Below are 13,445 nucleotides of genomic sequence, written 5' to 3'. Positions count from 1 at the left end.
TTTTCATCATGTTATTTCTGCATATACACCAGCAACAGGGGCTATACCTCTTTCCACTTCAGTCCCAGACCAATTTATTTCTGCAACTGTTTTTTTTTTTATACACTTCTTGACCAATAGTTTTCAAAATTCCTTAAAATAATAACAATGACATTTGAAAGTAATCGATGTCTCACCTGAAGCACCACAACATTCTAAAAAAGGCCTCAAGAAAACTTTAGAAACCTTTTCCTACATGAATTGGTAGTGGATATCATTTCACTATTTGATTTGGTTCTTTGCAATAGCCAAGGTTATACTGGAGGTAGCACACCTTTAAAAAAAGTATATAATACAAGTCCATTGTGATTTTCAAAATGTTGCACTCAGCTCCAGTGTTTGATTTCTGCCTGCCTGGACTTCTTTGGAAGCAAATGCTTATTTGTGTGAGAAATGAGACTATGTACATCAGGCTCAGCCAGCAACATGTGCACATTACAGATGGACCCTGCTGATCTGCTTCCCTTTCTACAGGAGAGTTGGACAGAAGCAGTTTGGGCAGCACTGGTACTGTAATAGTCAAATACAGTCTCTTATTTGAATGTGTAACCAGGTGTTCAAGGCTCTGCTTTCTCCATGTGAGAGGAACAGTGCGTCTGAAGGTAGATCTCTTCTGGTATATGTGTGGGTTAGGACGTATGGCCAGCAGCTGCCATGGCCTCATTGACTTACTTACACCATGAGAGTACTCCAAAAAGGGCATGAAGATTCAACTCTCAGAGCTATTGAGGCTGCACAACCTCAAGCCATGTGTTTATAGATGGGGATATGATCTGCACTCCTGTCTTCCATGTGACAAAGATCACCTGCACAACCTCTAGTGTGACCTCTGCATCCCTCCCACAACTTCTGGTATGGTGGTAACATCTCTGAAGCTATCCTCATCAACCAAGGAATGGGGGCAGAACAAGACTTTGAAGGGATCCTGCAGCAACCTCTAAGAGTCCTTCGGAGGTAAAGTTACAAGTCCGAGAAAACAGAGCATGGTGACAGCACTTTCTTCAGCATTCTACTAACTTTCCTGTGTGTACATAAGTGCACACAATCACTAAGTTGTTTTGTGAGCAAATATAAAGCAAATGGTAGGCGGGAAAATTGAAAGATCTATTTGAGGGAATAATGGCAATATTAGCAAGATAAAATCATTATGTAGGCATGTCTCCCACTGAGGAGTTTTTGTTTTGTACACGTGTTTTTGTGAAGAGTGGGAAAAAATAAAAGATATTAGATGCAGCAGAAAAAACTCAAACAAATGCCCTTAACTCAACCAAACAAGAACCCAGCACACATCTAAAGGCAAGTCAATGGGAATTTTGCCTTATTCATCAGTGTTACAATCCCAGGCGCCCTTAATGATAATGTTCTTTATTTTATAAATTATATTACAATCCATAAGTTGTTTATCTCTGGTCATACAATGTGGTTTCTATTTAAATTTAAGTCATGTGGTTTTACCAGTTTGCAAGAGATTTGACCTTTCACTTGCCTTTCTCTATTACCTACCAACACATTTTTAGACAGTGATACATTTCTGGTTTGGAACATGATGAAAATGAAAACAGAACGACAAAACAGCAGGCATTTCTCAGTGGCATAAAGGATAATAAAACTGGAGAGTCTGTGATTACTGTGCAACTCAATGAGTTTTCAAATGAACAGTTCAGCAACCACCACTCCATTGTTCAAGTGACTGTTAAGAAAGATTTTTTTCTGCTATTAACAGGTGCTCAGTTTATAATATGATACAGCATATATTACTCAAGTCTTTGAGGGAGAGAACGAGTCAAAATAATTTTTCTCATAAATAATCTACACATAATGTTTTTAGTACAAACATATGAAATGAAGATAATTTTTTTCAGCTTTGGTGCAAGGTTTGGTCCATGTTAAATACAGAAATAAGCAACATATTTTGGCTTAGAACATAGGGTTGGTAGGGTTTCTTCTATTTGTCAATCAATTCTGAATGGATTGCTATGCCTGTATAGAATCCCACTGATTTTATATATGGAGACTTATATACTTATCAGGTAGCAGAAAAAAGTCAGGTTATAAGCTCCCTTAAGTTGCTTTATAGCTGATCTATCTGTGTCCAATATATTGTTCCAGTACAACAGCTCCTAAAACTACTAATTTATTTTGTGGAAAAAATGTTATTCTTCTCTGGGCTTCTCTTCCCACCACATATCATCAGTGAAAAGCATTATATTATAATCTTTTTTGATTATAATCCTGATCCCAAAGTAAATAAAATAGTTTCCTAGTTAAGTTTATGTATTTTGAATCACTTGATTTCGCCATCAAGCTTTTAAATAAGTGACTATTCTAACTTGTAAAGAGTCTAAGACTAAGACAAAAAAAAAATAATCCAGATCAAAAGAGATATTAGGATATATTTTGGGCTTTTAAATTAGTTTATACGCAGATTAAAAAGAAGTGATGGCTTTTTTTGTTACATGTAATCACCAACAGGCATTCTTCTTCCAACATGGGTCAGGTTAATATTTAAATAACTAATATGGGATATACTGGTGTCCCTGAATATCCCCTCAGGTAAGACACTGTAGATGATACTAGCAGCCTTTAATTTGACCCAAAAATCAAACTTGTAGTTTTTGATGACTATCACTTTACTGCCATATATTTAATTTCCAGGAATCACAATTCTTTTGTCTACTAATTCCAAGAGCAAATATCCTGTAGTAATGAAAACAACCTTTCGTTCTTCATGATAGTTAATTTTTAACATATTTCAGATACGTTTTTTCATTCAGAGAAAAAGTGATGTTCATGGATCTATAAATGTATTAAAACATTTGTTTAAAATCAAACCAGTATCTTTAAAATATCTCCATTTTTACCCAAAACAGGCAGAGCACATGAACCAGCCTTACATGTAGGCACCTCTCCTGTTCAGTCCTTCCTGCACTGGAGCATTACCAGCGCTGTGGCCTCACACGTGCACAAACCCCTGTATAGACAACGCATTTCTACAACGCAGTTCCTTGCCTGCTGGAAGCAGATTTTCAAGGTAGACATTTGTCGTTGTTCTTGTTTGTAAATCCATTTCATAAGCCAGAATCAAAGATGTGGCTGCAAAGTTAAAACTAGAAAGTGCTATTTTGTGGCCCCTGGCCACATGCAAAGTTAACTGCTACAAAAGGACTATTCACCCAGGAAAAGAATGAAGCTCTGCAGTTTTAGCTTCAATTTAAGAAAAAAGAGGCACTCCGTCTAGCTTGATATTTGCTATGCACCCTAGGTAGGGGAGAAAATGCCTTCCTTTTAACTTAGACATTAGTTAAAGCATTTTAGATATTATGGAGCAAAGAAACAATGTTCTTTTTCTTTTTAAAAAAGTTCTGGTTGTCTTTCTACTTTTTTTAACTAGAACTTTGCAAAATTTGATGCTTCAAGCTCACTAGCTGGCAATTTAATGTTTTTGCTGTTTCATGTGGGTTCATGCATCCCGAGTTTTGTTTTTAATTTCATATTTTTCTTAAATAAATTTCGTAGTTAAAATGTATTTCTACTTAAAAAAATTATAGACTGGCAAAGGAATTTTGCTTTTATGCCTAAAAACAGTATGTCTTTATAGGTCTGAGAGTCCAGATTCTTGCAGAATACATGTAAAGCATATTTTAGAGAGCAATTTTTAAAATCTTTCTCAGTGTTTCATGACATAGAACACATGAGTCTTTTTTAAAAAATAAAATAAAAAATATCAGTTACTTAGTTAAGTGTCCCTGCAATGCAATGGATTTATTTCAAGAATTAAAAGACACAGTCTTCCTTTTGGATGGCTGATTTTACTAAAGTTTAAGAAAGAAAAAACCTTACTGTTAATGCCGCACTGTAAATTATTGGCGTTTCAGCAGAAGGATTGAAGTAACAATCCCAAACCCAATCTATCACAATTGTCTCTTATTTTACTGAAGTGGGGTTACTTTAGTCTAAGCACAGAAAGCACTTTAATTCTTTGAAGCATACAGGGATAGAAAGCTGCAGAGCTGTACTGAGGTCAGTTTGACCTAGTCTGATAGAGGTGAGAGTTTAAAAGCTCTCTGAAGAAAGCTCTATCGCCAGGCACTGTCTTTCTGACAATGGGGTCTCTCTTGCCTGGATTAGTACTTGGTTCTTCTCTCTTCTTCCCCAGTCCATGCAGGCTCAGCGCTAAATGTCACAGCCTCGTCGCCGATGGCTCTCAGCCACTCACCTTCCCTTGGTCCCACCACTAGAACCCCTTGCTTTGACACTGTATCCTTGCACAGCTGCAGAGCAGCATTTCATCTATGACAGTTACAGTAATTTACAGAGAACATAGCATCTATTTGATCCACTAAGTGCTAGTCATACTATTTCAAAGAATAAATGGTGACCAAAGACAGCTGATCTCCATCTCCTTCCAAAACACTAAGAACAGAAGCTGAACACTGAAGATAGGCTGATGTTCTGCAACTTTTGTCACTGATTTTGATTTAGGAGAGTGCTACTGCAACAATGCTTCAGGAGGCCAAAACTCAAAGTCATGGCTATTTTTACTCAGTGCTTATTCAGAAAAATCACACTGGACTCTTTTGCCCAGATATTTTGGACTGTTTCTATCAACCGGAATCAGAACCTGCCCAAACTTTAAGGGTTCTGTTAGTCAAAGTGTGCAGATAGAATAGTTATGAAAGGAATTTTTAGATCCTGGCCTAAAGTCCTGGGTATGTGAAAAGACGAGGTAGAAAAACAAACCCAGCAAACTTGTGCTAGACCACTGTGGAATCCCGGACTACAGTATATTGCATTTCACTGGTAACCTGCATTTTATCTTTACAGGAAACACTGCATGAATAAAATAATCCCTCTGCCAGCCCTGAGTTACTCTGCTCACTTTGAGGAACTCAAAAATCATGGATAGACAATTCTATGCTTTTACTGTAATGTTTCATGTAGTAAGTATTGTCTCAAAACACGAAATTGCTAAAAAGTGATCATGACTACTTTAAAACATGCTTTTTTTTCCCCTCTACCAGTCAAAAATTGAGAAGGATGTAATAAATAAAACAGTGGAAGGAGGCCAAAAAGGTATTTGTCTTCATGTTATTTTGTGGTTTACCGCATCGTACTGAAGATCTCAGCATTATACCGTGTTGAATGTTATATGAATTTGCCTGCCAGCATAGAGCAGTTCCTTTCTCTTCCAGAAGTGGATGTAGGAAGCAAACCCTCTCTTTTAATTACAGATTAATTAAGATGGGAAGTGGTTATACATACGAGAAAATTAAACTACCATCTATTTTATCTATGTCAATCAATCACATTAAAATAAAAGTATGGAAAATCTACTTAGTCTCAACATGATGCCTCTCAACTTCTCAAACATGCTTTGTCAGTACTGCTTATCTTTTTGACTTCATACTTTAAAGGTATTAGGAATTAATTTCCATCTATTTTTTTTCTCTATCTTTTTGAAACCCTGTCTCATTATCTTCTCCCAGACAATTTTCAGCTTTCTCCTGTTCCTGCACTTGGTATACTTCCAAATTTAAAATCTTGACCACAGTAGAATTCTCACCAAGGGCCAGGAGAAACGCAAAGCATACATACTAAGTGTACATAAATTTACATAATCTCTGCAAACTAAGTCCTTACAGCTGTAGTGGGCTGACAAATGCCTGGCTATATTTATTGATGCAGCTCCTTAACTAATCTAGGAAACTAGAAAGTTTGAAGACCAATGGAATAATGGAACAGAGGCTACAAGAATAAAACATCATCCATTTGGCTGAAGCATGATCTAGTATGTACCAAAAATACTTGCAAGGCGAACAGTTAGTCAAACAATGAGTGCCAGTTCTGGGACAGCCTTCTACTTTTTCTCCTCTCTTTTCAAACATAATACCTATTCCTAAGGCATTTAGAAATACCAGAAATATTTTCTCTTTTCCATTCTCTTAACAGACTTTCACCTCAGCTTCTCCAGTATCCTCAGAGAAAGAAGTTGAGGTGCTGTTTGTGGTATTAGGCTGTTTATGATTTTTCCTTATTTCGACTCTTAGTTCACCTTTCTCATTTTAGATTACGGCTTTTCTGGCAACACCTGTCTTGCAAATACTGAAACAGCATCAATAACCCTAAAGATGTACAGAATAAATGTCTATTAGATACAACCTTCAAAGAAAATCCATCTGATCTTGTTGGTTTGTTTGCATTGTGTTTTGTTTTTCATATGAAAAGGGTTTTGTGCTACAGCCCATGGCTAATATTTACCTCCACTTTCCTCTGGTATGTGGTGCACCAACTCTCTTTTGAGGTGTGCTCTAATGTACCCTTCAGATTTAATGCCACAGATAGATACAGAAAAGGATTGTGTCCTACTAATCCAAGCCCCTATATGAAACTTCCTTTTCAGAGAGGACAGAGTTGCTACTTCCTTCCCTTTTCTTTTGAAAAGTACTTTTTGTTTTAAAATATTAAGTTGGTATAATTTCACCCAATAGAGAGCAAATAACTGAAGTTATATTCACACATCCTATAAAATGCAGATTGCATAATATATCATGATGGCTCTGTTCCATTATGCTTCATTACTAGGCTGAAAATTACTGACACTGGACATTTTTCTCTCTAGTATTCTATAATTTTAAATTATGACTGCACTGTAGGTTACTCTATGTAGTAAATAATCTAAAAACATTTCCTGCCTGGCACCCTACTAACAGTGAGCAACACCTTCCTTCCCAGGTGGTCCTGCAGCCTTACTTAAATTCTAGTTAGGTAATTACATTCTGCCTGCCTGAGGTCTCCTTTAGACTTTGCAAATGTATTCTTCATTTGTCATGAGTTTGCAGTGGTGCTGCAGGCTATGGAACAGCTGCACTTGGGTGCTACAGCAGTTTTGGTACCTCAGTATAATTTACCTCAGCTGTTTTCCATACTTTTTAGAATCATGGGATAAAAATTTATAGAAAATAATTTAGTGGTGGTGATGGTGGTGTTTGTTTTCAGTATTTAAAAATAATTGCTTGAGTTCATCAGCTTTCTAAAGATTCCTAAGTAGTCTTCCTAACTACTCATTCTTCAGGTTTAATGCTAATGGTTGACAGGTTATCTAAAGCCTCTGACGTTGCTTCAGAAAGCAATGTTAAACTAATTCTAGAGAAAAGTATGTAATCACTGATACTCTGAGAGAGCAGAGAAGGAAAGAAAGTAAAACAAGGAGAAATCACTGTAGGCTGGGCTTTTTAATCAGTAATTCCAGCCTGAACATTCACATCCATGGTACACACCTTAAAGCAGTAAAAGGAGTATGAGATAAAGGATTAAATTAATTCAAGGAAAAGTGCTCCTTCAATAAAAAGGGCTAAGTATTTTGGAAAGCATCATTTCAGCATAATTAAGCATTCAAAATGAAGATAAATTCTAGTTCACTTTCAGAAATGTTGAACAGTAGACCGTGATCCAAAGGAGACACATAACTTTGCAAACAACAGAACTGCATCAAAGAATAAAGTTCTACTACATGGCACTAAAGGTTCCATTATGAAGGTGATAAGTTGTTTATCCCCAATCCAACACAATTACTCAAGATTATGTTTACCCTTATGCTCAATGAGGGCTACAGACAACGAAGGAGAAGGAGAAAATTCCTGCTCACAAACAAAAAACACTCATACATCACACTGGAAGGAAGCAGACATTTTCTAAAGTTTTTTTTTTGGGAAAAAAAAAAAAAGACAAAAAAACAGAACAAAAAATACACAAAAGCAAAGGAAATATTGTAAACCCCGAATAGCTCCTTTTGTGGTGGCTCAAAAGATTCATCTCTATTTCAGAAGCCTACAGTGCGAGTCCCTAGTCTGATAGAGATCTACAAACGATTTTCCTCTTTTGTGTGGTCTAAGCACTAGAGCACTAATTTTTTCTCTCTCAGATTTTGGCTAGGATTTTCCTCAGGGCCTGAGAAAACTTTCCAGTCAAAACTGACATACCTGCTGATAATTCCGAAATAAAAACACAAGGACCTCCAATATCTGACTATAGTAGGGACTACTCATCCTAATATGTTTAAATGAAACCATGTTTTGAGTGTGTTTTTTTTTTATAAAGATCAGTCTATTCAACAGTTTCTTAATCTCCAAGCTCCAAATTAATCATCACATTGTTATATGTAAATAAATATACACAGTATTTAAGTGGTATTTGTGATCAGATCAAAGTTAAGGACATCTCCAACTTCCCAAATAAGCATTCTCATTAACAGCATACTGGGTAACTGATGCAATTTGCCTAAATTATGCCATTCAGACAGAGCAAATCTTCAGTACATGCACAAGTGTTGTATCTAAACAGACCTTACTACAAACTCAACATTTCAAAAGAAAGGCCATTAACTAAAATAAGACACCTTTATTTAGAATGGATATGTATGTCATTGAGGCATTTTCTCCGATTTAATTATTAATCAATTAATCTAATTCTACATTCTAGTCCACCATCTCAAGTTATGGAAACTGATTAAAAACTGTAAAGTTTAACTAAATCAAGTATTTGTCTATAGTAGTGGTACTTACAGTAAAAATTATGTCTTGCTTGTGGGTTCCTCATTTGGTGATGTAATATTCAGAAGTCACCATGCTTTTGTTCTAAGATAAAGCATTTCCTATATCGCTGTCTTTAAGGAGTCTTCTGACCAAGTCATTTCGTCATAACATAGTCTCTTCCGAAGTACACATATGGTCTCTCTCTGTATTTCCTGTCCAAAATACTCAATGTACACATAAAAGTAAACTTGTGAGTTACTAATTATGATACATGGCATTGATATCATGGCTTACATTTTCATAGTACTTTACAAAGGGCAGCTGATTGAACAGCTTGGGAAGCGCTTAGAAACCTGAACCAAAATTACCTGGAGTCCCTTAAAAGATTGAATAATTGTATCTCAAATGTTCCAGAAGGTTTTAAAAGACCACAGCTTCTTTACTATAAATGAATAGATGAAAATCAGTGTTCCCATTAATTCTTCCTTTCTTAAGCATCATTCACATGAAACATGCATATGCAGCATGCAGTCTAATTGCCGCAGAAAGATCCCCAGTATGTTTTAGAGTCAGGTGTGCCTCAAAGTATACAATTTTCTCCATTGTTTAAAGGAGAAAGACTTACATTGCTACAATTTCTTTTTTAATTTATGAGTTTCCTAAGTAGCAGTCACAAAACGGGCTTTTAAGCATCTTTTCTCAACTGTATCAATAGTTATTGATTAGGACAAGGGAGAAGGGAATAACATAATCTTTACAGGGTTTGATTTTATTTTCTGTAACTTTTTTTAGAAATTTAATTTTTCATGTCTCCCTCATCCACTCTTCCTCCCCATGGGCGGCAGTATTATGATTATCCCAATTATACATTTTGAAAAAGGACCCTGATTTATTTAGTTCCCTACCTTCAGTTGCACACAGATTTGCCAAATTCAGATGTCAGTAATTTGAGGCACACTGTTTATATTTTTATTGAATTCCTTAAAAAAATAATATGGCATAGAAAATCATATCACATAGGAATGTTACACAGAAAAACTGGTCTGTTAGTCATAATATTTGTGAAAATGTAATTGTCACGACAGTCACCTAAGAAAGTAGACAAAGAATACTATTTTAAGTAATGTGGTGATATGGCAGTCATATAACCTTATTCTTAAATTTCTGATATATCATTTTAAATATTTGAAGATATGGGGAGGGGTTAAGATAACGCATGTAACCAGCTAACTCTCTTAAACATTCTCTAATCCACTTGTAAATATATCCATCCACAAACAAAGGAATATTATCTTCAGTGAAAGAAAGTCTGGCGTGACCCTTGGGACTTTAACTTGTAGCCAAACAGTTGTGCATGTTTGATTTCCAATCCACTACTTATAATCCCAATTCTTTTATGGCCAATAGGTGAACTCCTCTAGACAAAAAGAAAACGATCTGAAAAAAACTGTTTCAGAAGGCAGCGTTACAGAGAATTAATTCCCACTCTTATTTAATTAAAAAGGAACTTATTATTGTGAATTTCACAAGAATTTCACAGGTTGGTAATCTGGGCCCAGACTCTGGAAACAAACCCATATGTGATAGCATTAAAGCAATTATAGTGCTCGTGGCCAGTCATATGATGTCATTTCTTAAGATTTTCACAGAACCTCTTAATATGGAGATGTGCCATATGTGAGTCCCTGTGATAGATGCTTCAATAGTTTCACATCTCTAACTTTCACAACTTTCCACCAGGAGCTCTAAGATAGTTAATATTTTGCTTAAAGCCCTGATGTCTGAAGTCAGCAAATATTTTAAAACTTTAAAAATCTTTATACTTTAAAAATATAAAACTTTAAAACTTTATACTTACCAAGAGCCTGACAGCTATGATGAAGATGGAGATGCAAATTAAAGGAAAATCTGCCTTGCAGCAACACTTAGCTGTGTATTATTTGTTAATAAGTCACTAGTGCAAGATGTTCTTTAAATTAGAGAATGTTTTTTATTTTTGTGCATTTTAAGTACAGGATCCTGGCTACTCTGTAAGCAGCTGCTTACAGTAACAGTTCTGATAGACAATGCTCCTCTGCTCACATTTAATTTGAAGTGATACAGATCTTTTGATCCAGCTTTCTGTCTCTCTGTGAAAACAAACATGTAAATACTGCCACCTAAGAGCCAACAAAAATCAATCCCACAGAAAACCAAGCCCCAGGAATTTTAGGTCAAAATTAAGTAAGAAGTTCTTAGAACTATAAGAAGCATCAAAGATGGTCAAAGCAAGCCTGACACTGTAGGCTGAAAGCATAAATTATCAAAAAAGATTTTCCACATAGCATGCATTTCTGCTCTAATTCTGGTTTGATTGCTTGGCTTTTTTCTACGGGCAAAAACATTTTCCTGGTGTGCATGTCTACAAAAATGCTTTCAGATGATCAATTCTCTTTATTTAGGCTATTTTTGATCATTTGGTTATTACACAAGCACACAAATTGCCTGTTCTCATTTCCCATTTCTGTAAGTTGTGTAATTCATTTCTGTGAGCAATTGCCACAACTCTCTGTAAATCTAGTGTGCCTGCACTTGGGTACTGACAATAATTAGGAATGTATGAAATGAATTCACTTAATATGAGTCAGTTAATGAAGATCTTCGAGTGCAAATCCAGAGTGGGGGAAGAGTCAGACTCTATGAATCAGAGACTAATTAATAGGTTTTCTTGGAATTCCTAGAGGAATGGGAACTCTGCTGGCTTGTCCCCTGAGAATCAGGGCAAATCAAATTACCTTTTCTTTGATAAAATAATGCAAATCTCCTTTGTAGTCCAAGATTATGCAGCCATAACTCTGATATCATGTTTCTCACAATCTTCAACCTGTAGTCATTTGAATTTTCTAGAAACTGAAAAAATATTACAGCTAGTAGATCTTACATTAATTTCCATTTTGTCCTCACTGTTTATTTCCTTCCTTTCTTTTCCCTACACTGTTCTCTTCAGTCATGTCTCCAACAATGTTTTTTCAGGACCTCTTTAATCTCTGCTGTAGAATACACTTATATCAGATGACTCAGAAGATCTTAGTGTCAGATAGGGCAATTTTAGATTAAAAAACCAGTAATAATAAGTTCCATAAATTTATCTGTTTTGTGAAATGGTTTAGGCATATTTTTTTGCTTAATTCCATATTTTGACTGTTTATTTGTAGTTTTTTTCCCATGTTGATTGCAATTTGCAGTGTGAATATATTCCCCAAAAAGCCCGAATTATTCATTTCAACAGAGTTCAAGAATACTTTTAAGCCCTCAAAATGGCTTTACCTTTTTCTCCTTTTCCATCAAAAATTCCATTAATCAATTCCAAGTTTCTCTTTTTGATGGAATTTTAGAATGTGAAAATACAGTCAGTTTTGAATGGTGTACCAAAGCCATAACATCTCTGACTCACATGCAATACATATGCATAGTAATCTATGCTTTAGAGCATAGTAGCAATATATGCCTAACCTTGGAATAGACCCCAGAAGCATTTTTCCTAATGTATCAGAGAAAAGTTTTACTGTGCTATACTAGCTGATAGAAGACAACACAAGAAAACATTCAAAGTTTCAAATGCCTTTTTGATCTTCTACCTTCAGACATAAAACTGTTGACATCTTGTAACAAATAAAGCAAATTACTCAAATTGCCCTCCTCTGAAGAAGGTCATAAAAGACTTTCCTGTTTACAAAGTTCAGATGCTTGTCTCACACCTAAGGCATGGAAAGCTACCAAAAAAGACGAGCAGGAAACACTTGCTTTTCCCTTTTCACATCACAAGACGATTAACAACAGCCAGTTACTATAAATGCAAGGCTAAAGACATCCATTTACTTCCTCAGCTGGAGTAACTGGCCTCAGTTCCCAGCATCTGAGAAAACGGGCCAGCTCCAAACATGGCGCAGGTTCAAAGTCAGTGCAGAGGGACAAAGGTGCCCTAGGGGCAGGGGTGGTTGCCTTTGCAGGCTTCGAGCTCGGCACCCATGAGTACATGGTAAAGTTGCTCACTCAAAGTTTCATCCCACGAGCACTCTTAATCCATTTCAGTGGGAAAAAAACCAATAATCAATCCTCAAACATCTTCCTAAAGCCTCTCTCACTTGCACCTGAAGATGTGTCCTTTTCCTGCTTTCAACACAAAGTCAAGCAGAAGAGTTTCAGGCGTTGCTTGAGTTGATTTTAACTAAACTGTCTGTCTGTCCTGAAACAGAGTGGGGAGTGCTCACGCTGCCTTACAGTGAATCAGCTTTTAGTAAGCTGTTGTTTGCTACCCCTTATCTTCTAGCTATCAGTTCTCACGTCAGGCACAATTCCTGAAAATAGTCCTATAGGTAGGCTGTAAACCTGCTAATCCATGAAATGTAGAGGCAAATGTAGCATTTCAGCATGCAAGCCCTGAATGAACTTGGATAAATAAAGCAGTAGTGGACTCTTTGAATCTGTGGCTGGCTTTATTTAAACACTGATGTTTTAATTATTTAGATAAAGACAACAACTCCCTTGCCCTGTGAAGCTGTAACTTTCCTAAAAGTGTCATGTTTTATATATTCATACCAGATATGCCATTTATAGGGATCAAGAAAAAGTGCACAACTGAAAGAGTGATTTCATTATGTCATTAGCAAAATATTCAAAGTAACTATTTTTCTTATAAAATCTTATCAGATTAATTCCATTCCTTTTGAAATCAATGGCAAAACAGCACTTTGGAAAATTTCCACATACAACACTTAAGAGTGAGAAATACAAACAATTTTTCTAAATAAAAATTCATCTCCTTTCAAAGACATATGAATCCTATCTAACCAATCCTCTGTATTCTTTACAGGTTCCATAATGCCTCCCTATTCA

The 13,445-nt window shown here is 35.9% G+C and overlaps 1 protein-coding gene across 1 annotated transcript in view; it reads right to left on the bottom strand.

Moving 5' to 3' along the window:
* KCNK2 (potassium two pore domain channel subfamily K member 2) overlaps positions 1-11,579 on the bottom strand; it is a 109,286-nt gene extending 97,707 nt beyond the window's left edge. Inside the window, exons 1-2 of the mRNA XM_072858354.1 lie at positions 11,345-11,579; positions 8,601-8,794 (exon numbers count right to left, since the gene is read on the bottom strand). Coding sequence (XP_072714455.1) covers positions 8,601-8,634 — 34 coding nt within the window. The 5' untranslated portion in view covers positions 8,635-8,794; positions 11,345-11,579. The remainder of the gene's footprint in view (positions 1-8,600; positions 8,795-11,344) is intronic.
* Between the last annotated feature and the right edge of the window lie 1,866 nt (positions 11,580-13,445).

The sequence above is a fragment of the Ciconia boyciana genome, chromosome 3, assembly GCF_034638445.1.
Source record: "Ciconia boyciana chromosome 3, ASM3463844v1, whole genome shotgun sequence".
NCBI classification, from domain to species: Eukaryota; Metazoa; Chordata; class Aves; order Ciconiiformes; family Ciconiidae; genus Ciconia; species Ciconia boyciana.
This window is presented reverse-complemented; position numbering and strand designations above follow the sequence as displayed.